General features: G+C 53.8%; 6 protein-coding genes across 9 annotated transcripts in view; 3 read left to right on the forward strand and 3 right to left on the reverse strand.

Annotated features, from left to right (window-relative positions):
• Window positions 1-22233, forward strand: part of Bag6 (BAG cochaperone 6) — a 115532-nt gene that overhangs the window by 77983 nt on the left and 15316 nt on the right. The gene's annotated exons all lie outside the window — the stretch shown is intronic.
• Window positions 6087-6988, reverse strand: Ly6g5b (lymphocyte antigen 6 family member G5B). Its single transcript, XM_051186596.1, is given in 5 exon segments — window positions 6087-6269; window positions 6272-6326; window positions 6469-6650; window positions 6771-6806; window positions 6922-6988. Coding segments are annotated over 5 exon segments (420 nt in total). The 3' UTR covers window positions 6087-6189.
• Csnk2b (casein kinase 2 beta) lies at window positions 7529-12844 on the reverse strand. 2 transcript variants are annotated; one of them, XM_051187349.1, is made up of 7 exons: window positions 12563-12844; window positions 11227-11309; window positions 10599-10701; window positions 9730-9845; window positions 9287-9362; window positions 8970-9159; window positions 7529-7761 (listed from the first exon to the last, which is right to left on the reverse strand). In XM_051187349.1, the coding sequence occupies exons 1-7, from the start codon at window positions 12609-12611 to the stop codon at window positions 7671-7673; spliced, it is 708 nt and encodes a 235-aa protein (XP_051043306.1). In that variant the 5' UTR covers window positions 12612-12844; the 3' UTR covers window positions 7529-7670. The 2 variants fall into 2 exon arrangements, with proteins under 2 accessions (XP_051043306.1, XP_051043307.1); XM_051187350.1 differs by lacking the exon at window positions 12563-12844 and adding an exon at window positions 11878-12015.
• Gpank1 (G-patch domain and ankyrin repeats 1) lies at window positions 12249-15372 on the forward strand. 3 transcript variants are annotated; one of them, XM_051187342.1, is made up of 4 exons: window positions 12249-12567; window positions 13043-13198; window positions 13591-14191; window positions 14770-15372. In XM_051187342.1, the coding sequence occupies exons 3-4, from the start codon at window positions 13593-13595 to the stop codon at window positions 15209-15211; spliced, it is 1041 nt and encodes a 346-aa protein (XP_051043299.1). In that variant the 5' UTR covers window positions 12249-12567; window positions 13043-13198; window positions 13591-13592; the 3' UTR covers window positions 15212-15372. The 3 variants fall into 3 exon arrangements, with proteins under 3 accessions (XP_051043299.1, XP_051043298.1, XP_051043297.1); XM_051187341.1 differs by having other exon boundaries at window positions 12249-12481; XM_051187340.1 differs by having other exon boundaries at window positions 12249-12468.
• CUNH6orf47 (chromosome unknown C6orf47 homolog) lies at window positions 16372-18643 on the forward strand. Its single transcript, XM_051187346.1, has one exon. It carries the CDS (start codon window positions 17062-17064, stop codon window positions 17926-17928), a length of 867 nt encoding a protein of 288 aa, XP_051043303.1. The 5' UTR covers window positions 16372-17061; the 3' UTR covers window positions 17929-18643.
• Apom (apolipoprotein M) lies at window positions 18758-21412 on the reverse strand. Its single transcript, XM_051187351.1, has 6 exons — window positions 21208-21412; window positions 20782-20936; window positions 20431-20510; window positions 20063-20161; window positions 19800-19898; window positions 18758-18895 (listed from the first exon to the last, which is right to left on the reverse strand). Exons 1-6 carry the CDS (start codon window positions 21319-21321, stop codon window positions 18870-18872), a joined length of 573 nt encoding a protein of 190 aa, XP_051043308.1. The 5' UTR covers window positions 21322-21412; the 3' UTR covers window positions 18758-18869.

Here is a 22233-nt window from a genome sequence, read left to right on the forward strand (position 1 = left end):
TTATTAATCATAATGTAAATATCTGATTGCAGGATATCTGGTATGTGACCCCTATGAAAGGGTTGTTTGGCCTCCAAAAGGGTTGGGGCCCATAGGTTGAGAACCTCTGTTCTAAGTGTCAGAAGGGTTGCCAGGCCAGCTGGATGGAGAAACTCTGGTTTCTCCTGCCCAGGATGTACAGGTGAAGCCAGCGGCAGGCACGATACCATGGGCAGGTGTGTGGAACTGTCCAGGGACCACTGATGGGCTGCTGGTAAGGACTGCTGATGGATTTGCTGGTCACCCCAAAGGGCAGTCCTGGGGACAGGCTCACTGCTGCATCCACAGCAGCTTTCAGGAGATACTGAAGGGGCATTCTGCAGTTTCAAGGGCAACACAGAATGGGGAGGACTGAGGCCATGCAGATGGAGCACAGAATGGGGAGCACAGAATGAGAGCACAGCAGAATCTGTAAGGCAGAATTACACGGAATCCAGCGTGCTAACCTCACCTGGTGGCCAAGCCTCTGCACCACACTAAGTCATCTGCTAGTCCCAAGCTCTTAACATGTGGGCTAAGGACAACAGGAAGAAGCAACTCATATCCATGTAGTTCTTTGGTAGCTAACCTTCACCATGAGCCAGTCCCAGGGTTCCTGTCACCAGAGTATGGCATGTGACATGTGGCTATTTGAGTTCCCCTGTCCATGAGACACAGGCTCTCCCTGTCCTCTGATAGGCTCTTGTCTTCATTTCTGAACATTGCATAAGAAAGTATGTTCAAGCTGCATGTGGAGGTGAACACCTTTAGTCCCAGCACTTAGGAGGCAGAATCAGGCAGATCTATGTAAGTTTGAGTCTAGCCTAGTCTACAGAGCAAGATCCAGGACAGCCAGGGCTACACAGAGAAGCCCTCTCAGAAAACTAAATTTAGAAGGAAGAGAAGGGGAAGGAGGAGGAGGAGAAAGCAGGTTCACTGGTGGCAATCCCAGAACTCAAGAGTCTTGAGGCAAGGAGTGGAAGACCAGGAAAGGCTGATGTTGAGACCTAGTGGCCATGTGTGTGGCATGTTTAAAGAAGAATGCAGAGTCAGGTGTGGTGACAGCAACTTTGATCCTACCACAATGGGGTGAGATACTAAATAACTAAGTCAAAGAGGAAAGACTGTTCTAACAGGTCTGGGATGTAGAGCTTCCACTTCACCCATAAATGTAAATTAGGTTTACTGAGTGCTGGGTACAGGTTAGCCATTTAGATATATGCTAAATGGATGCATTTCATTGGGTGGGGGGGGGATAACAAAGAAAGGAGGTCTGGGTTGTTGTTATTTTGTTAACTTTTTTTTGAGATAGACTTTCACTATGTAGCTCTGGCTATGGCCTGCTATTATGTAGATCAGGCTGGTCTCAAACTCATAGAGTACCAGGGCCAGGGGCCCCCTTAGGAGGGCCAGGGCCAGGGCAAGCGCCAGGGTCCCCCTTAGGGGCATCAGGCCTAGGGCCAAGTCCAGGGCCCCCCTTAGAGGAGCCAGGCCCAGGGAAAAGTCCAGGGCTCCCCTTAGAGAAACCAGGCCCAGGGAAAAGTCCAGGGCTCCCCTTAGAGAAACCAGGCCCAGGGAAAAGTCCAGGGTTCCCCTTAGAGAAACCAGGCCCATGGCCAGGTGTGGGTGCCCATAAAGATGGCTGCACTCCATCTTGGCACAAGTACAGAGTTCAAAGCTGTCAGCAAGTCACAAGACCTAAATGTCAAAGGTGTAGATATAGAAGGATGTTTCGGCCATCTTAGTCTAAATAACAACAGACCTAAATCTGAGATGTGGCTACTCCTGACTGTCAAGGCTAAGGAAGGAGAAGTTGAATCTGAGGTGTGGCTACTCCTGACCTCAAGCCTAGGGAACAAGAAGTTAGAGTTAAGCTGTGGTTATTAAACCCTTGGAATGAGTGAGGGAGACAGGCCAAGGGCCTGGGCCAGGACTAGGGCCCTCCTTATGGGGGCCAGGATCAGGGCCAGGGCCTGGGGCCTCCTTAAGACTGCCAGGCCCAGGGATATGGACAGGGCCACCCTTAGAGTTGCCAGTCCCTGGGCCAGGACCCTTCTTAAGGGTGCCAGTCCCAGGGCTAGGGCCAGGGCCCCCCTTAGGGGCACTAGTCCCAGGGCCAGGGCCAGGGATCCCCTTAGTGGTGCTAAGCCAAGGGCCAAGGCTAGGGTTCTACTTAGGTCCACCCCCCTTAGAGGTGCTAGACATAAGGACAGGGCTCCACTTGAGTGTGCCAGGCCCAGGGCCAGGGATATCCTAGGGGCACCAGGCAGATGGCCATGGCCAGGTTCTTCCTTAGGGGAGCCAAGCCCAGGCACAGGGTCAGGGCCAGAGCCACACTTAGGAGCACCAGGGCAAGGGTTAGGGCAGGGCCACCTATAGGGGCACTAGGCCCTGAGTTAGGGTCTGGGCCACACTTAGGGGTGCCAGGCCTTGGCCCCTGGCCCCCCTAAGGAGCGCCCACCCCCAGGGGCACCAAGCTCAAGGCCAGGTCCTCCAACTTGGGGCACCAGGCACAGGGCCAGCACCCCCTCCGGGTCGCCAGACCCATTGCCAGGGACCCCTGTGGGGCATCAGACCCAGGGCAAGGACCCCCCTGGGGGCTCCAGGCCAGAGCCCAGGAACCCCCCCCAGAGGGGCCAGGACCAGCAGGGCCAGGAGGTTCTTAGGACCCCCAGGCCCAGGGACAGGACCAATGCCCTCCTTATGGGTGCCAGGCCCAGGGACAGGGACAGGCCCCCCTTATGTGCGCCAGGCTCTGGGCCAGGGCAGGGCCCCCCTTAGGGGTGCCAAGGCCAGGGCTGGGGCCCCAGGGCCCAACTAGGGACGCCAGGGACCCTCTAGGGGAGCGAGGCCAGGGCTAGGGACCACCTCCCTAGGGGTGCCAGGGACAGGGACAGGGACCCCTCCCTAGAGGCACCAGGGCCAGGGACCACCTCCCTATGGGGGCCAGGGCCATGCCCAAGGCCAGGGACCACCTCCCTAGGGGTGCCAGGGACAGGGCCCGGGGATGAAGAGGGGTCCCCTGGTGCCTCTTGGGAGCAACGGTGCCCTGAACCTGGACCTGGTATCCCTAGGGAGGGGGGCCCCGGTCCTGGCCCTGTTCCTGGTTCCCCTAATTAGGGTGGTCCTGGCCCTGGCCCTGGGAGACCTTGTCCATAGCTCTGACCCTGGCCCTGGCTCTGGGGACCCTGGCCCTGGCTCTGGGGGACCCTGGCCCTGGCTCTGTCCCTGTCCCTGGGGATCTAGCTCTGGCTCTGTCTAGGGGCCTGATCTTGGGCCTGGCCCTGGGAGACCTTGGCCATGGCCCTGGTCCTGGGGGATCCTGGCCCTGGTTCTGTCTCTGGCCATGGGGGACCCTGGCCTTGGTCCTTGCTCTGTCCATGGCGCTGGCCGTGGGGGAACATTGCCCTAGTCCTGTCCCTGGCTTTGCTCCTGGCCCTGGCTTTGAGAAACCCTGTGGGACCCTGCCCCTGCCCCTGAAGGACCCTAGTCCTGTCGCTGTCCCTGTCTCAGGCCTTGGCCCTGGCCCTGGCCCTGGGGGACCCTGTCCATGGCCCTGGCCTGGTACCTGGGGACCTTAGCCCTGGCTCTGTCCCTGTCCCTGGGGGACCCTGTCCATGGCCCTGGACTGGTACCTGAGGACCTTAGCCCTGGCCCTGTCCCTGGGGGACCCTGTCCATGGCCCTGGCCTGGTACCTGGGGACCTTAGCCCTGGCCCTGTCCCTGGGGGACCCTGTCCATGGCCCTGGCCTGGTACCTGGGGACCTTAGCCCTGGCCCTGGCCCTGGGGGACCCTGTCCATGGCCCTGGCCTGGTACCTGGGGACCTTAGCCCTGGCTCTGGCCCTGGCCCTGGGGGACCCTGTCCATGGCCCTGGCCTGATACCTGGGGACTTTAGCCCTGGCTCTGGCCCTGAGAGACCTTGTCCATGGCCCTGACCCTGGGTGACTCTGGCCCTTGCCCTGGCCCTGGAGGACCCTGGCTCTGGCCCTGTCTTGGGGAACTTAGCCCTGGCCCTGGCCAGGGTCCTGATCCTGGCCCTGGCCCTGGAAGTCCTTAGATGTGCCCCTGGCACAGGCCGTGGCCCTGATCCTGGGGGACCGTGGCCCTGGTCAACCCTTGCCATGGCCCTGGCACTGGAAGTCACTGGTACTGGCCCTGGTGGACCCCTGCTCTGGCCCTGTCTCTAGCACTGGCCCTTGACCTGCCCCTGGAGGACACTGCCCTGGCCCTTGCCCTGGTCCTGGATGACCAGGCCCTAGCTCTGGCCCTGGCCATGGGGGATTCTGCCCTTGGCCCTGGGGACCCTGGCACTGGCTTTGGGTGACACTGGCACTGGCTCTGGAAGACCCTTGCCCAGGCCCTAGCCCTGGCACTGGGCCTAGCCCTTGAGGACCCTGGCCCTGGCCTTGTCCCTGGGGACTTTAGTCCTGACCCTGGACCTGATCCTGGAAGACCTTGGCCATTGACCTGGCCCTGGGGGACACTGGCACAGGTACTAATTCTGGGGAACCCTTGGCCGGGCCCTAGCCCTGGACCTTGCCCTGGCCATGGGGGACCCTGGGCCTGGCACTGGCCCTAGGGGACACTGGCACTGGCCCTGCCCTGGGGGACAGGGACAGGTCCAGGGTTCCCCTGATCAAAGGCCAGGACCAGGTCCAGGACAAGGGCCATGGTTCCCCTGGATTGGGCTAGGGCCAGGAGCAGGGCCAGGGTCCCCTTGGGCCAGAACCATGGACAGGACCAGTCCAGGTTCCCGATGGGACAGGACCTGGGCCAGGGCCAGAAGCAGTGCCCCGTCAGGGTCACTCTGGGCTTGGGCCAGGGCATGTACTAGGGCAAGGGTCCCCCTGGGCCAGGGCAAGTGTCCCTCTGACCAAGGGCCAGGGACAGGAACAGGACCAGTACTAGGGCAAGGGCCAGGGTCCCACTAGGCCAAGGCCAGGGTCCACTTGGGCCAGGTCCTGGATCACAGAGTCAGGGACAGTGCCAGGGCCAAGGTCACCCTGGACCAGGGCCAGAACCAAGGCCAGGGCCAGGATCCCCCAGAGTCAGGTACAGGGCCTGTGCCTGGGTCCCCCTGGGCCAGGGCCAAGGTCAAGGTCAGGGCCAGGATCAGGGTCCCCCTGGGCCAGGGCCAAGGTCAAGGTCAGGGCCAGGATCAGGGTCCCCCTGGGCTAGGGCCAGTGTCCCCTTGGCCCAGGGCCCCCCAAAGCCAGAACCCTCCAGGGCCAGGCCCCTCCAGGATCAGGGCCGGGGTCCCCCAGGGCCAGTGCCCAAGGTCAGTGTCCCCTAGGGCCAGGGACCTGCAGGGCTAGCTGCACCCTCTAGCATACTGCATATGCTGCAAGGTGCCAGGACTCTTGAAAAGAACAGGGTTGCTCAATACATGTGGTTGTGGACTTGAGTTTCTCCTTAGGTGAAAACCCAACACCAAGTATGTGCTGGCAATCCTGTTTGAATCCCACACATCTCTTTGACCTGGCTACACCTGCCCACATCTGAACCTCACCCTTCCCAACTTCCCACACAACAGATTTAGCCTAGTTTTCGTTTATTATGGAGGGAAATAAGGACTGCATGGCTAAGCAGAATAGCACCCCCTGAACCCTGACCAGGTACACAGTTAGGTGAAGTGAGGTGGTCAGGGAGACAGCCGACAAGTTACCACACCAGCAAATCTGCACAGAATTCCACCCTTTGCCCTTCCTGCTGTAGCTTGGCACTGAAGCTCAGAGCATAAGATAGGATAAAGAGCCAGTTCTGAGTGAATGTGGCACATGACCAGACTGGGGGTCCGTGAAGACAGTGACATGCATGAGCAAGAGCCATACCTAAGGTTCTTGAACAGTAAGGAGACAAGCCAGCACAATCACCCAGGGACCCAGGTGCCATCTGGAAGCTGGGTAATATAGAGGAGGAGGCCTAGGAGATCACAGGGATCAGAGTGTTCCAAGACTGCAGAGCAGAATCTGGGAAGGGAAGCGTGTCAGGGTCTAGGCTGGGGAAGAAACACAAGTCCTAAACTGCTGGGGAACAAGTTTATTTAGCGCAGGTCAACAGTGGACATACCCAGCTCCAGGACAGGGTGGCTGGGCCTGGGTGAACTGGTATATCTGGGACAGGGACAAGGCCAGGCGTCTTCTCGGGGGCCCAGGCAGAGATCTGGAGCTAGGCACTGGGCCAAGTGTTGCAGTAATCGTACTGACAGTAGTCAGCCTTATACCACTAGTCTGGGAGGTAGTGATGCACTTTTCTTTACAGTGGTAGGAAGTGTACTCTCCACAGCCTCATACATTGAAGTGAATCTTCACACCCCTGAGGGGAGAGGAAAGTTATAATCCCTATTAATAGCTTCCCACAGCCCCTAAAGCTAACTTTCCCCAGCATTCATATAGACCAGATTTTTATCCTATGTACTCTCAGAAGAGGCTAAAAATATTCACTCACTTCTCTGCACATACGCATACCCTTTCCAAGATCCCAACCACCCTCACAAGGCAGAAGACCAATCCACACTGTTCTTCCAGCAGCCCTTTCCCTGGACTTTCTGTGGTGGATGGGGCTAACCATGCATGGGGATGAACTGCTGATGGTGCACTTTTCTGAGCTAGAAATGAAGTCCCATGAAGGGTATTACAAGAGACACATTATCAGCAATTGGAACTTGGTATACAAAGGAATAAATGAGGCCCAGGTCTACCCTTCCCAGACTCGGTTTCCCCTTCCTCCCAGACCTTGTCCCCACTTACCTTTTCTCATTGCAAAGCCTACTATGGTCATCACACCTACAAGCACACAGGCCTTCATTATGGAATTCTGGGGAAGAGGAACAGCCCCAAACCCACCTTCCTGGGATCAGTCTTTAATCCTCAGTTGGCAGAAAGAAAGGCGTGTCCTCACCCAGAAGGTCTGGTTCCCACATGGGCAACAGCTGAGCACTGGCTGGGTCTTTATCAGGTATCTTCATCCTACACATGCCCTAAAAGACCGTGGCCCAACTTCCAGGGCCACGGCTCTGGGTCTGTCTCCAGCACTACCTGCTGTCCACCTACACAACAGGGTTGGTTCCCATTAATGCTGGGAAGCCTTCCCATCCTTTCCAGCAGACATGTCTCAGCTCTCCCAGCAGGGGGCACATAGATAGTAGAGCAACAATTGTGGCTCTTTGCCTTCCCTTCAGTTCTGTTTACTGTAGGGTTACATTTCCCTTAATAGCAAAACCCAGAGTATTTCTTATGAAGCCCCTACAGTAAATACACATAGCCACAGAGTCCAAAGAGAGCAGATGTTTCTCTAGCCTTTGAAGTCTTTTCTTTCCAATCCTGTACTTGCCCCTACCCAATCTAGAATGCTGCTCTGATATATTTAACTAATGATACCAAATTCATGAAGCTGTGCTATCTGCAACCCAAGGACGATGGACTAGGCTATGAGGGTCCTGGAGTCCAGCACACTACCACCTTCCCTCTTCAGCCCTTCCCCAGCAACAAGCACCAGCAGACTTAGCTCACGGCCTTTTCTTCCACTTTATTTCATATTCCCACCACAATAACAATTCCTTTAATTTAAACTAAAAACCATAGACTTCCTGAAAGGGTGGCAGCAAAGGAATGGTGGTGTCCAAGATAGAGGGAAAGGTGGGTGGGGAGTCAGCGAATCGTCTTGACTGGGCTCTTGAAGTTGCTGGCGGCTTGGAGCTGCAGCTGGTAAGCCATTGGATGAATCTTGAAACCGTAGAGCCTGGGTCGGGCAGAGGTCAGAGAGGCGCAGGGTGAGCTGCCTTCTGGCCCTGTCAGTGACTGGCATCCCACCACTACCCTAGCCTCCTCCTCATGCCAACTCAATAGTCCCCCAACTTCCTTGCTCATGAATATTTGATTATTTTTCCACGAATACTTGAAAATGTATGCCACACACACGCCTTTTTTGAGTTAGGGTTTTTCTGTGTAACAGCCCCGGCTGTCCTGGAACTCACTCTATAGACCAGGCTGACCTCAAATGCAGAGGTCCACCTGCCTCTGCATCACAAGTACTGGGATTAAAGGTATGTGTCGTCATGCACAGCTTAAAAATGTGTGTGTGTGTGTGTGTGTATATGTATATATATATGTATTTTTAATGTATATGAGTGCTCTGTCTGCATGTTCCTCTGCTCGACAGAAGAGGGCATTGGATCCCATTATAGATGGTTGTGAGCCACCATGTGGTTGCTAGGAGTTGAACTCAGGACCTCTGTAAGAGCAGCCACTGCTCTCAACCAATGCGTCATCTCTCCAGCTCTATTAAAAATGTATCTTGTATCTTAAACATCAACTAAAATTCAAATTCCAGGCCAGATAATGGTGATGCAGGTCTGTAGTCTCATTTATAGCAGAGGCAGAAGGATCCCTTGAGGCCAACTCAACCAACAAAGACCCCGGCAAACACTCCCCAGCCCCCCCACCTCTCTCTCTCTCTCTGTCACACACACACACACACACACACACCCCAAACCAAACAAACAAAACCCCACAATGACAGTATAGCTCAAGGAGAGTCTGTGCTTAGCAGGCATGAGGCCCTGGGTTAAACCCCCAACCCACACAGGAAATTTCAAATCTGAGAAGCTACAGATTAGTACCTGTACAATGGGATCTTCCCTGGTATATAGTAAAAATAAAGATGATATGCCATACTGAACCAAAAAAACTGAGGATTTTGGTAAAAAGTTAATATCTAAGATAAGAATAGCAATAGCCACTGTTTAAGTCATTGTTAAGCTATTGTCAGCATCCCTGCTCTATGCATAAGAAAACAGAGGCATAAGCAATCAAGTAACGTCCCTAGTCACTTAGCAGGAAAAAGCCGACTTTGGGATAGACGGGCCTCAAGAGAGGGCTGTTTTTTCCTCAATTCTCCCAAGATCTTGCATCGTGCTCTGACTTTCTGTGACTGTCTTTGCTCCCCACCTGGGTACAAACTGGTTGGCAGGTCGTTTGGGCCGGTACTCCGGGTGCACCATGAAGAGCATGTGAGGGAAACCAGTGCCGAAGTAGGCGCCGTCCGTGTGATGGTGTCTCGATGATTTGGGTGTGTACACATCCATGCACTTGGGGCAGTAGAGCTTCACCATGGCCTCGCCTGGGATGTCCGAAAGGCCTGGGAGACAGCCAGACTCTGCAGACCAGGTACCCCCAACTCCTCCCAACATCCCATAGGACCAGATCAACCTGACTTTCTGGAGGACTACCAAGTACTGCCCTCCTCTCCCCTTTCCGACACTCACCGATAGGAAGCATCGGCTGATTCTCACAATACACACGAGGACAGTAGCCAAAGTCTCCCTGCTGGTACTTTTCCAACTGAGGTGTGTAAAATGGAAGGGACTGGTGAGTGAGTCAGTAGAGCAACTCATTTTCCCATCTCCCATGCTTCCACTTCTAACTAGAAGCCCCTTCTTTGTCAGCTGCTTTTCTCAAGTTTGTAGGCTGCAGAACACAAGGGCCATTTGCTATTTGTTCCCTGAAAACTCCTTCCTGTCCATGGTTTCATCTCCCTCCCTGAAAACAATATCTTCAGTAAGACCCTCAGTGAGGATTTGATTCTCAGCCCAGCTCTGGACTTCTCCTTGTCTCCTCTGCTAGATTTCTGGACAGGTATGCAACATGCCTTCTGACTCATGCACCTGTTTGCCTCACTGCCTCAGAAGGAGGAGGAGCAGAGCCTCACCATTTGGGCGATGCCTCGGTTGGTAAGGATGTAGCGGGCGTGGATCAATCCATAAAGCATCTCCGCTGCCTGTTCAATCAGGTCGCTCTGGTTGGGGTTGTCTTCCAGCTCTTCATCTGAAAGGTGGGATGGCTACTTGTACCCCACCTTATCCCCAAGGTGGCCACCTACAGTTTATCCAGCACCTGTTTCTAAGCCACACCCTATCCATCACCCAGGCACCAGCACTGTCCTCTCTCCATGCCTGTCCAGTCTCTGCCTGATTCTTCTCTTTCCCAAAAACATAAATATAAATGCAGAGGGTGGCGCTCTAGTCAGGAAGGAGAAAAGAAGCAGTGCACAAAACCCACCAAGGAACCAGCATGATGAAGGGAATGGAGCTACATTCGGAGAGCATGGGAACAAATGTTACCAATCCCATAAGGCAAGGGTCAGGTAGGGAGTCAAAACATTCATGTGTGTGCCATAATTACCAGCACTTGAAGGCCAAGGCAAGAAGAGCAAGTGGTAAAGTTCAGTTTGGGTTATAAATGGAGGGGATAAAGCAGGGGGAGAAAACACATAACAAGCAAGCAAGCCAGCGACTAGGGGATAGATAGGAGAGCTGGAGAATCAAAAGGAAATTTAGAAATTCAACAAGTAAGTGGTTGGGTGGTAGCAGCACAATCACTTAACCCCAGCACTCAGGAGGTAGGGGCAGGGGCCAGAGAAACCCTGTCTTGAAAAACCAAAAAGGAAAAAGAAAAAAGAAATATCCAAGAAGCAAGCGAGCAGAGACCAGAATAAAAAGAAACCAAAGCGCACACAAGCACACACATTATCACAGACCCCACACTCAGCAACAACAACTCTCGGGGCAGGCGCATTACCAGGCTCCAGGTCCAAGATCATGTCTAGAGCTTGTCGATAGTGAGGCACCTGCTCATTGAGTCCAGTAAGATTAAATTTGTCCTGGATGTAGTCCTCATCCACCTACCGGGACAGGGAAGTCAAGAGGTTGAAACTAGTGTAGGAATCCTGTCTTTCATCTGGGCCCAAGAGATGAACAACTAATCAGCTCCCCTTGTTTCCCATTCCCAATTCTGCAGAGATGTTTAGTCTGCCATAGAAACCACAGCTCTTTTCTTCCAGGGATAACAAGGTACAGTGCACAGATATTATTCAATTTCTCTCCCTCCTCTACAGGACCTAGATTTGCCCTTTGCTCTGGGACATCAGACTCTGAGAGGCATTGATATTTTCCTGTTACCACACTGTGGTTTTCATGAAACATTTTCATTTTCCTAATGGTCACCAGAGATACTTCTGTGAGCCATGCATAGAGTGACCAACCCTTGTAAACCCCAGTATTTAGAGGACTGAGGCAGTAGGATCGCCAGGACTTCAAGGCCAGTCTAGACTACATAGTAAGCTTCGAATGAAATCTGACCTCAGACAACATAAAATGTAAACATAGAGGGCACGTTAAGTTGGCCAAGAAGGCAAGCTAAAACTCACCTCACAGAAGAATTCGTTACCACGGAGCCCACAGAACCAGGAAATCCAGGACACCTCCTCAGAGCTACTCATCTTTACGTCGGCTGAGAAAGAAGGGAGTTAAGTGGAGACCAGGCTGTTTCTTGGTCTCTTCCCTCCTCCCACACTCTCTCCTCAACGGTGGAAGAACCCGAGGCCACTTTAAGTGCCCCCCCCCGCCTCCCTTCTTTACCCCAGCCCCCTTTCAGTGTGGTGAGAACGAGTTCCACTACTTCCCAGAGGATGACAGGTCCCGATCTATTAGTGTTACCCGGGTCCCTGGCGTTCCCGAAGGCCAGGCCCTTGTGCCCCCATGCCAGCTGCAGCAGGGGCCTCGGCTCCGGCTCCCCACCGCCGCAGGTGCCTGCACTTTCCTGGCGCCTGTCCCAAGGTTTCCGAAGTTCACCCTCCCCATCAGAACCGTCCTCTCCGACCCTCGCTGGGCTGGCGAGGGCACCGCACTCCTGTGGGATTCACGAGCGGCCCCGCATGCCGCCTCCTCCCCTCAGGCCACACACCCTCCTTCGGCTCCCGACCCGGTCATTTCCTTCCTCGCCCCCACATCGAGGAGCACAGAACCGAGCGCCGCGCCCGGGGACCGGCGACGCGGCGCAGAGACAACTCCCGACTCACCGGCCGGACGGGGACTGGGACTGGGGCGGGGAAAGGGGAGCTGTGCTTCGAAGGAACCGCAGCGACCGCTACAGCGCAGGAAGCCGACCCGACCGCGGCAGGCGAAGTGGGAAGGAGGGGGGAAGTGGAAACTGGTGAGGGTGGGGGTAAGAGGGCAACGCGCAGGCGCTAAGGACCACCCCTAATTCTATGAACGCCGGGAAATGGAGTCCCGTCGGGAGGCAGAAACTGACGAGATGGGGGAAAGGTGAACTACCAATCCCAGGAGTCCCCGCGTATGACTCTGAAGTCGCGAGCCCCTAGCGGAAGCCGCCCGGGGGCGGGCCGAGCCTCCACCGGAAGCGGAAGCCAAGCATAGCAGCCTCCCCGATCGGGAAGCCTGGGATATATAGTCTTACGCGCTTGAGGCTCGCTAGGCTGCTAGTTGGTGCCTGCGGTTGGTTTCGTCCCCGCTGTGCGCCCTCACTGTTCCGCTTTGGTCGTCTCTGCTGCCCCGGGGACTGACACCGTCCCAGGCCAACCCACAGGACCTTGGTTCTCCCGTCAGGCCCGCGACAGGGCTCGCTCAGGATCAGGCATGCCTGCCTAGAGGTGTGGCTCGGTGGTACGGAACTTAGGTCGGGTGTGCTTGGGCTGAGCTGAACTGCGCGGCGTGAGAACCTGCTGGACCGCCCTGCGCGCTAACCTGAGGTGGCGCCAGCCATTCTGCCGCTCGTCCCTTTGCACTTCTCCATTTCCTCGGTGCTTGAGTGGAGCGTTCTTGCTGAGGACCCTAAATGTGTTCCTCGAACCCTGCTCAGAGTAGTGATGAGGGGCACCTTGATGTTATTTCATCTCCCAGCTCCTCAGCATTCCACGGGTCTCCTTTGTGTCCTCAGGGCCTTTCTTAGCGCAGAGCGTGGCCTCCCAGCTCCAGAAAAGGAGCTTGGAGCGGGAGGGACCACGTCGAGGGTGGCGAAGAGCATTGTGGGGGCGTTATGTAAAAGTAGGACCCCAACCGACAGGTCCCCCTGGGTCCTCGCGCTGTCTGTGCACGCGATGCCTGACGCGGATGCTTGGAAAGGTTCCAGCGCGGGAAGCTGAACCTTGTGGGTGTTTTGTTGTGGCAACTGCTGCGCATGCGTCTTTATACCATGTGGGTATATGATTTTGTCAACTCTTGCAGATTACAAGAGCGCCATTTTTCGGTACGGAAGTGACTGTGCAACCCTTTTGCCACGAAACCTTCCAGAATAATGTCAGGCCTGTTTTTCTTTGGGAAAAGGAGACCCCCAAATAAGATCGAGCAAGATTTAAAAGGCCGAGACGATATTTCCTAACGGTATGTGTTACATGATGGGAAAATATTTTCAGAGAGAGCCTGCCTATTTTTTTGTTTGAAGGGAAATGGGATGAGATCGCAGGACCCCTAGACAACTGTCTGGTGGAATACTTTTTTCCTATTGTTATTATTTTTCTTTCCTGTATTAGAGATAGAACCCAGACCTCCCAAATACGAGGCAAGCATTCTACAAAGAACCTTATCTACCATGCCCTCTTGACATTATTAACATCTGGGCAGGTTCTGTCATTCCAGTGGTCTACAAGATCCTAAGGTCCTGGGGTGGGAATAGGTACATTTTCTAGGTTGCTTTCTCATCCCAGCAGGCCTCGGGGGTGGTGCTGTCACAGCCTTTCCTTGCCCAGTCTTTATTTTCTCGTTTCTCCCTAAAGCCATGTCCAGGCCATCCCTCATCACATTTACTCCAGCCACTGACTCCAGCGACCTCTGGAAGGATGGGCAGCAGCAACCACAGCTTCAGAAGCCAGAGCCTGTGCTGGATGGGACTGCAGCCCGGGCTTTCTACGAGGCTCTAATTGCAGATGAGAGTAGTTCCCCTAAGCCCCATAGCGCTGGCCCTGTAAGGGAACGGAAGAAAAGAAGAGTGAGGAGCGCAGCAGTGGCAGCAGGAACCTCGGGGCAAGGAAGGCCACCAGAGGATGAGGACAAGATGACACAGTGGATCCTGCTGGCAGCCCAGAATGGGGATCTGGCGGAACTTCGAAGGCTGCTGGAACCCCAAGAGGCAGGGGGAGCTGGAGGGAATATCAATGCGCATGATGCCTTCTGGTGGACTCCCTTGATGTGCGCAGCCAGAGCGGGGCAGGCGGCTGCTGTACGCTATCTCCTGGGCCGAGGGGCTGCCTGGGTAGGAGTCTGTGAGCTGGGAGGCAGAGATGCAGCTCAGCTAGCCGAAGAAGCAGGCTTCCCCGAGGTAGCCCGAATGGTCAGAGAGAGTCATGGAGAGACAAGAAGCCTTGAGAACCAGAGCCGGTGAGAAGGGAACCTTCGCTCACACCCACCTTTATTGTGTTCCTCCTTTCTGGACACCCCACACCAGAGGGCTCTTCATTCTCCCGTATAGTTAAGTCATGTCATGTCACAGAGTGACAATGGACATGGTCTTTGTGCATTGGCTCCGTTTACTTGCACTGCCAACCTAATGTCTCTATACCTCAGCCCTTGTCTGAGAAATGGGGATAAGCATCTTTCTCGGAGGGTTGTTAAGAAGCAGTAGGTTAATGTGGAAAGTGATGGAACAGTGTTTGTCACATAGTGTGCACTTCATAAACATCAGCTCTGCTCATTATTCCTGAGAGCTGAGGCCCACCTCACAGTATCCCAAATAGTTCTTCTGGACAGATAGAGAAGGGCTGGTGTAGCTTGGTGGTGGAGCACTTGGCTAACACTGGGAAGATGCTGGGGTGCCTGTTCCAACACAAGATAAAAAGATGATGCTAAAATTAGAAGGAAGGCATAAAGTATGCTGCCCTGCTCTGCCAGATTTCTGAACAGCTGAGGCTTCTGTTGTTCTCCCTTCCCTTCCCTACAACTTCTTTCTTTCTCTGCAGGTCTCCTCCTTCCTCCCAGTTCTGCAAGGACTGTGGTGCCTACTTTGAAGATTCAAACCACCACACATCTACTGCTCACCTGCTGTCACTATCTAGGAGTCCCCAGCCCTCCAACCTTCCCCTGGGGGTGCCCACCTCCAGTCCTGGCTTCAGGCTGCTGCTGAGGGGTGGCTGGGAACCAGGAATGGGGCTAGGACCCCGGGGTGAAGGCCGCGCCAACCCTATTCCCACTATCCTCAAGCGGGACCAGGAAGGGCTGGGCTATAGATCTGCACCCCAACCCCGAGTCACACATTTCCCAGCTCGGGATACCCGGGCTGTGTCTGGGAGAGAAAGAGTACCTCGAGTTGCCACACTAAGTCAGAGGGAGAGCAGAAAGAGAGAAGAGAAGGGCAGAGCCTGGGAACGAAATCTGAGATTATACATGAACCTTGAATTCTGACTGGTGCAGTCTGTCCTGTTGTGACTCACTGGACTTGGATCCCTGGCTTGGGCACTTGGACTTCTACTTCCTGGGATCTGCCCAGATGCCAGAACTTCAGGTTTTGTGGGCTCTGCTTTTAGAGAGTAAGGGCTGAGAGAGAAATAAACTTTCTTCATTGTGGTTTGTTTACTTTCTTTCATGATACTGTAGAGCATTGGAGCAAATCTGGGTCACAAGGAAGCCTCACCCAAGCCAAAAGGGCAAACTCTCCAGGTGACAAAATCCCTAGCCTTCCTGGCTACATTGAAATCCCTCTGAACTAGGAATTGCCCAGTTCTGTGCAAGACTCCTCTCTCAGTGGGTCTCTGGGCCAATCCAGTCAATTCAATGATGTATGTCACAAACCAGGCTTGCTATATGCAGTAAACAAACCCTCAAGTTCTAATTCCTGAGACCAGTTGTGTTTAAGTGTAATGGCTGGTGACAGGGAAGTCAAGTCCTGCAGGAATGGCCAGTGTGACCTAACATCCCATCTGTATGACATTCTAGCCAGGACCAGAGCTCTGACCTTTCAAATATAAAGTTTAAGATGATCTTTGTTTTATTTTTAGACAGTCTTATCTTGCTATGTAGACCAGGCTGCTCTCAAACTTGCTGTGTAGATCCAGCTACCTCTGGAATGCCAAAATTAAAGCTTTCTAGTGTAGTGACCTAGGGCAAAAGGCAGCTTCTTAAGCCAGCTACAGCTCCTGATATTTCCCTTTCTGGAATATTTCCCAGCTTTATGTGAAGTCATAGGTGAGAAACGGAAAAATGGCAGGGGATGTGCAGAAGAACCGTAGGGAAGCCAAGGCAGAGGACCAATTCAAAGCCAGCCTGGGCTATATATGCCTAGGTCTTTCCTGAGCTACATATATAGGGAGACTCTTGTCTTTTAAAACAAACAAAAACCAAGGACGGAAGCACCGAAGCGGAGGTGGGCTTGTATTCAGGTTCTGGCTCAGCTGATCCTTTCTCTACGCTTGCGCTAGTGGATCGCGGGGGCTACGGGGGAGGTCGTTCTGCCGGGTCCGCCTCACTTGCTGCGGGGCTCCGCCCCCGCCGGTCCCTCCCGACCCGGTACAGCCGCTTCCGGGCTCGCACGGCGCCGGGAGGCCGCTCCCCGGACGCTGGGCCCCGGAGCTTCCCGCAGCGTAGCACCCAGACACCGGTGTCCCCAGGTGGGCTTGCACTGTGCCTCGGGACAGCCATCTCCAAGGACATCTCTGTTCTGACCTTGCGGAGGCCGTGTCTCAGCTGCGCCCTCGCGGGACAGTGGGGCACTTTGTAGAACGATAGCCTCTTGAGTTAAGGAATGTGTGTAACTGGCTGGAGTTCGCTGGACACTTCATCCCGTCTTCCTCTCTCTCGGGACTTCCTGTTCCCTGAGATCCCTTGGGCAGAGGTTTAAAGGCTCCTCAAATTCAGTACCAGAGGACTCTAGGCCACCTTCCTTCCTTCTTCGATGGAACATCACCTCCCCCCCCCCTTTTGGGGGCACCTTATGGTGTGGCCTTGGTGAGTGAAACTTAGGGTGCTGACTGCTTGGGAAGGAAATCTGAAAACAGAATATTGTGGGGGTGACCCTGGCCTCATAAGGCCCTTGAAGTCTTGTGTGTGGGGTAGTAAATGGATTTATTTTCCCCTAAATTGACAAGGAAGCGGGCTATTTACCACACATGGGACTACGTGAGCTCTTTCTGAATTCAGAGTAGAGCGATATCACCAAGCAGATACCTATTCCGAACCGAACCGGAACAGACTCCGGCTTCTTAAGCAGAGTCAGGAAGCGGTCTCAGATTTGGGGAGGCTGGTTACACAGTTCAGTCATGTTTCTGCGAAGGCTTGGTGGCTGGCTACCTCGACCTTGGGGCCGCAGGAAATCAACAAAGGCGGAATTGCCTGCCCCAGAAACCAGATGGGTGGACAGCTCCCCCGAGAATTCAGGCAGTGACTGGGATAGTGCTCCAGAGACAATGGGAGATGCGGGGCCTCCCAAGACCAAGGATTCAGGGAAACCGAGGACCCCTGGGGCTGCTCTGGTGATGAGCAGGCAGGACCAAGTGGATCAACCGGGGAGCAAAGTAAAGGATTCCCTCAAGCAGGACAGGATTGTCTCTAGCACTCAAGAGCCTGCAAGACCAGAGACTGGAGGACCCGTTCCCAAACTGGATTCAGGTGGCAAGAAGAACCTTGGAGGGCCCCCACAAAGGGGACAAGACGCCACTGGGCCAGAAGCCCTATTGGAGAAACCTGATCGACGTCAGAAGTTGCTGCATTGGCTACGGGGGGACCCAGGGGCTCCCTCACATTACCTGCGGGACCCAGAGGAGTATCTGCAGATCTCTACCAACTTGACCCTGCACCTGTTGGAGCTACTAGCCTCGGCCCTGCTGGCCCTGTGCTCCAGGCCACTTCGAGCTGTCTTGGACGCTTTGGGTCTTCGAGGACCTGTGGGCCTCTGGTTACACGGGCTACTGTGTTTCCTGGCAGCCCTGCATGGGCTCCATGCTGTGCTGAGCCTACTTACTGCCCACCCCCTGCATTTTGCCTGCCTCTTTGGCCTCTTGCAGGCCCTGGTCCTGGCTGTCAGCCTCCGGGAACCTAGTGAGGATGAGGAGGCCACTGATTGGGAGAGTGAGGGGCCAGGGAGGGAGGTCAAGGAGCCTAGGGAAGGTCCAGGAAGGGTGCTGTGACTGGGTGAGGGTGGGGGCAAAGGGTGAAGATAGTGGTGTGGCCTTTAGGAGGAAGGTGAAAAAACCCAGATTGTAAGCACAGTGACCTCAGGGATCGGGAGGAGACTCAGGAACAGGAAGGCACAGGAGCCCTATCATACTAGTGACAGATGGGACTGTTCAGGGTGTCCAGTAATGGATAATGGGGCATCAGCATTTGAGTCGCCAGCTATTGTTATTTTTTCCTTTTACTGTATCCACTTTTTTTTAATTACCACCTCCAATTTTCCCCCTCCTCCACTTTTTAAGAGCAAAAATAAAATAAAGTAAAAGTGATGGTGGAGAATGAAGGCCACTGGTCCTTTCCAGCCACCAGAGGTGGTCAAGGCCAGAGGCAGGGCAGAGAACTCTGCATGAAGAGGTGACAGGGAGATCCACACTGTCCCTTGGATCCTAGGACTGACCAGAGCCATCTAGAGGATAGTGAGGCTGTGAAGTAGGAGGAACTGGAATTCTAGAAGGGGCTATAGGTGTTTTGGTACCCGCTGGGAGGGTCTGGTACTCTGTGGGATTCTGGAAGAGACAGGGATGATGCAGGCCACATTGGTGTGAGGACCAGTTCAGAAGGGCTCTGACGGGGGCAGCATGGTGTCTGTCATCTCCACTCTGGCTAGGGATTTGCTCACTCAGCAATAAATGTGCTACACTAAATGCTAAATATACCAGTACAATGTGAGAGGTGCTGTATGCAGTGTCCTTCCTGATGCCAAACAGCTGGGGGTATTAGGCGGGGGAGGGGAGTGTCAAAACAGAGAAATGACTTCGATGTCTGTAGACAAAACCCAGGAGATGAGGATTGGAAAACCATCTTTATTATTACTGAGAGGGAGTGGAGGATCTCCAGCGTCTCCCCTTACAGCTCAGCTCCCGCTTGGCTGTCTAGGACACGGATGAACTTAGGGTCACTTGCTGGACAGCCGACAGGCCTCTGTGATGGGAGGAGGGAGAGAACAGAGGATGGGAAGCAGTCCAGTTAATGGGGGTGGGTGGGTAAGGAGACCTTTCTCTCTATAGATGGCCCTTTCCTCCCTTGGTCTCTAAAGCAGTGGTTCTCTTCTCAACCTATGGGGTGTGACCCATTCAGAAGGGGGGCTGCTGAACAACCATTTCACAGGGGTTGAATATCAGATATCCTGCATATCAGATATTTACATTATGATTCAAAAAGTAGCAAAATTACAGTCATGAAGCAGCAACAGAAATAGTTTTATGGCTGGGGGGGCCACATTAGCAAGGTTGAGAACCACTCACTACTCTAGAGACTCAGAAACCTATCTTCTGTTCTCTTTTTACTTTTACTTTGAGAGACAGTCTCACTCTGTAACCCTAGCTGTCCTGAAACTCACTGTGTAGGCCAGGTTGGATTCAAACTTGTGGCAATTCTTCTGCCTCTATCACCTGAGTGCTGAGATTATAAGTATGTACCACTACTCCTAACCAAAGAATTCTCTCTTATGTATGAGTGCTCTATCTGCATATACACCTTTATGCCAGAGGAGGGCATCAGATCCTACTATGATGGTAGTGAGCCACCATGTGGTTGCTGGGAATTGAACTCAGGACTTCTGAAGGAACATCCAGTGCTCTTGCTCTTAACCTCTGAGCCATCTCCCCAGCCCCCCACATCCTCTTTCGAGTCACCCAGAGCCCTGCTTGGTGATTCCACATCTCTTACTCAAGTCCTTCTGGTGCCATTCTAGCCTGTGAAAATTAGGGGGAGCAATGCTCCCATCCTGAGGGTGCCTGCCTACCTTCAGCCACTGCCTTTGCTGACATTGCACTGAGCTAGCTCTACAATCTCCACAGAAGCCTTGGTGACTCCCACCCATCACCTTGATTCCTGGGAGTCACTAAGAAGGCTTTGAAGTCCAAGCAAGAGGTCAGAGACTGGAATTCCTCCACACACTTCTCTGGAGGGTGTGGTGATCGATCTGGAAGGACAGGGAGCACCCCAGGCCAGTCAACATTCCTGCATCTCAGCCCTGCCCCCACCCCATTCCCAAAGGACCTGGTGAACAGGCCCATACTGCCCTGAAAGGGAGGCCCTTTAGCCTTCCCTTGGGCTGGGCACTTCCTGCCTTGTATCCCCACTCACTGTAGAGGAGAAAGCGCTGGTAACCATGGCCCGTCTCTTTCAGCACGATTCCTCCTGGGCATGAGCTGGAGAAGAGGTCAGTTTTCATGTCAGGGCGGCCTGTCAGGATTGTGAGAGGAGCATGAGGACAAGCTGAGTCAAGAATGATAGGTAGTGTAGCTGCTCAGCAAGCTGAGGCAGGAGGATCTCACATTCAAAACCTCCCTGGACTACAGGGTGAGCTCAGTAACCATCAGGGTAAGGTTAGGAAGATTAAAAAGGCTCTGGGAATATAGTTCAGTGATGGGCTGCTTCCCTGGCATGCAAGAGGTCCTAGGTTCAATCCTCAATTCTGAGAAGACAGGGAGGACGGGCTGGTGGGGACCAACCTTCAGTTCTGAGGTCTGTGCTTCCTTTCCCTTCAGTTAAGTGGTATGTCCATTTCCGGGGCACACAGATCCCATTTTTCCTGCAGAGGTGGTGGTGGCAAGGTAGAAAGATAGAGTGTCATTCCAACCGCACACTACCAACCTTTACTTATTTTTTCCCATCTTGCTCTTTTCCTGAGGCCCCAAGGCCCAGCTCTTTGGGTTTTGAGCTACTGAGGGTTAGCTAGGCCGGTTCCATTGGCACAAAGTGACTTATAAGCTGCTGAGCTCAGTGGGCAAGGAGTGTTGGAGCTCAATTCTGGTTTGGACACTGAACACACCCAGTGGTGCCTCTGCCTCCTCAATACTCACGTGCGGATGGCGGCACCAAGCTGGAGCTGCCTTGGGGCGGAGCCAGTAGCCATGTTGAAGATGATGTTGTCCACTGAGTCGAAAGTAGCCAGCTCTTCCTTGGTGGGGGCTGCTCCTGCAATGAAGTACCACAGGCCCAGGTGGGGCTCTGGGGACTGGAGAGGCGGTAAAAGGAACAAGAGGATGAGTTAGCAGGGCCAAAACTCACCCAGTCTTGCCATCAGTCCACGCTTGGACCAAGATTCAGGGCTTCAGGTTCTGGTGGCCCTGCTTGTTTGCAGCAGGGAGCCATCAGTGAATTTTAGCTTTTGCCTTCTACACATCTTCTTCCTCTCCTCCTCTCCCATGCCTTCTGGTCATCTTGAGCTACCCACCCAAGACTTTCAGTTCCTGCTACAGGCTTTCTTTCCCTTGCCTCAGCTGTACCTCTCTCTCGCCCACTTTCAGCGCTGTTAGTTGACCATGCTCAGGGCACTGGTTCATGGAGTTGAAGAGAAGGCCATAGAGGTAGAGTACAGCTGCCCAAACTTGGTGGAACATCTCGGGCAGGAGACAGCTGGTGCTCAGCAGGTGAGGACTTCTGCCTTGACTGTTCTTTGCTGGCCGCTCAGTCTACTCTGCTTTTGGGCCCCTTGTCTCGACCCTTGACCCTTTCACCTGCTAATAAGTAACTTCAGCCTTGTTTCCCAACCCAAGCCTGGATTAACCGCAGTGTTTGAGCCTTCCTTCTCCTCTTCCTGCTTCAACCACTCTACAATATATCCTGGCATGTCCAGTGACCCTGAGGACCCTGAGGAGGACAGCTGAGCCCTACAGTAGAAGCCTACAGTCTTCCAACCTGTATCTGAGTTGGAAGCTCTGTGGTGTTGTGAGGCACTGGGGAGAAGTGACTGGGTTATGTTTTTCATTCATTCACTTGGTGAATTTGGGAATTTCAGTTGTTTGTCAGGAACTGACTAATCCCGGGGGACTTTTTAAGAAACAGAAAAACAGCTTTACAAACAAATCATTGCAAAACATGCTGATAAGTGTTAGAATGGGCGCCGGCCAGTCGCTGGGGCATGATGGGTTTCTCTTTCCTCTTTTTTCAAGACAGGTCTCACTATGTAGCTCTGGCTGTCCTGGAACTCACTCTATAGAGGAGCATGTTGGGCTCATAGAGATCTGTCTGCCTCTGCCTTCTGAGTGCTGGGTCTAAAGGCATGAACCATCACTGCTGGGCTAGGGACAGTTTTTTTGTTTTTGTTTTTTTTTCTCTCCTGATGCTGGGGATCAAACCTAGAGCTTCAAGCATACCAGGCATGCTCAGTAATAGCAATGATCCACACACACACCCAGCCTCCTGGGACAATTATTTTAATCTGTTTCTCTTTTATTTTTTATGTATAGTCTACATGTATGATTCCTTCAGTGCCAGAAGAGGGCATGTGAGTCACCATGTGGTTGCTGGGA

Source organism: Phodopus roborovskii, unplaced genomic scaffold (assembly GCF_943737965.1).
Source record: "Phodopus roborovskii unplaced genomic scaffold, PHOROB, whole genome shotgun sequence".
In the NCBI taxonomy this organism is placed as follows: Eukaryota; Metazoa; Chordata; class Mammalia; order Rodentia; family Cricetidae; genus Phodopus; species Phodopus roborovskii.

Bases quoted from the DNA above. Each gene is read 5' to 3' on its own strand.
- Csnk2b (XM_051187349.1), bottom strand. From the start codon at position 12,611: ATGGAGAAGTGCAAAGGGACGAGCGGCAGAATGGCTGGCGCCACCTCA. The intron at 11,310-12,562 runs GTTAGCGCGCAG...CTTCTTTCTCAG, and splicing joins AATGGCTGGCGCCACCTCAG to CCGACGTAAAGATGAGTAGC. The intron at 9,846-10,598 runs GTAATGCGCCTG...CCCACCTTTCAG, and splicing joins GATCTTGGACCTGGAGCCTG to ATGAAGAGCTGGAAGACAAC.
- CUNH6orf47 (XM_051187346.1), top strand. From the start codon at position 17,062: ATGTTTCTGCGAAGGCTTGGTGGCTGGCTACCTCGACCTTGGGGCCGC.
- Apom (XM_051187351.1), bottom strand. From the start codon at position 21,321: ATGTTCCACCAAGTTTGGGCAGCTGTACTCTACCTCTATGGCCTTCTC. The intron at 20,937-21,207 runs GTACAGCTGAGG...CCGCCTCTCCAG, and splicing joins TGAAAGTGGGCGAGAGAGAG to TCCCCAGAGCCCCACCTGGG. The intron at 20,162-20,430 runs GTTGGTCCCCAC...CAATCCTGACAG, and splicing joins CACAGACCTCAGAACTGAAG to GCCGCCCTGACATGAAAACT.
- Gpank1 (XM_051187342.1), top strand. From the start codon at position 13,593: ATGTCCAGGCCATCCCTCATCACATTTACTCCAGCCACTGACTCCAGC. The intron at 14,192-14,769 runs GTGAGAAGGGAA...CTTTCTCTGCAG, and splicing joins AGCCTTGAGAACCAGAGCCG to GTCTCCTCCTTCCTCCCAGT.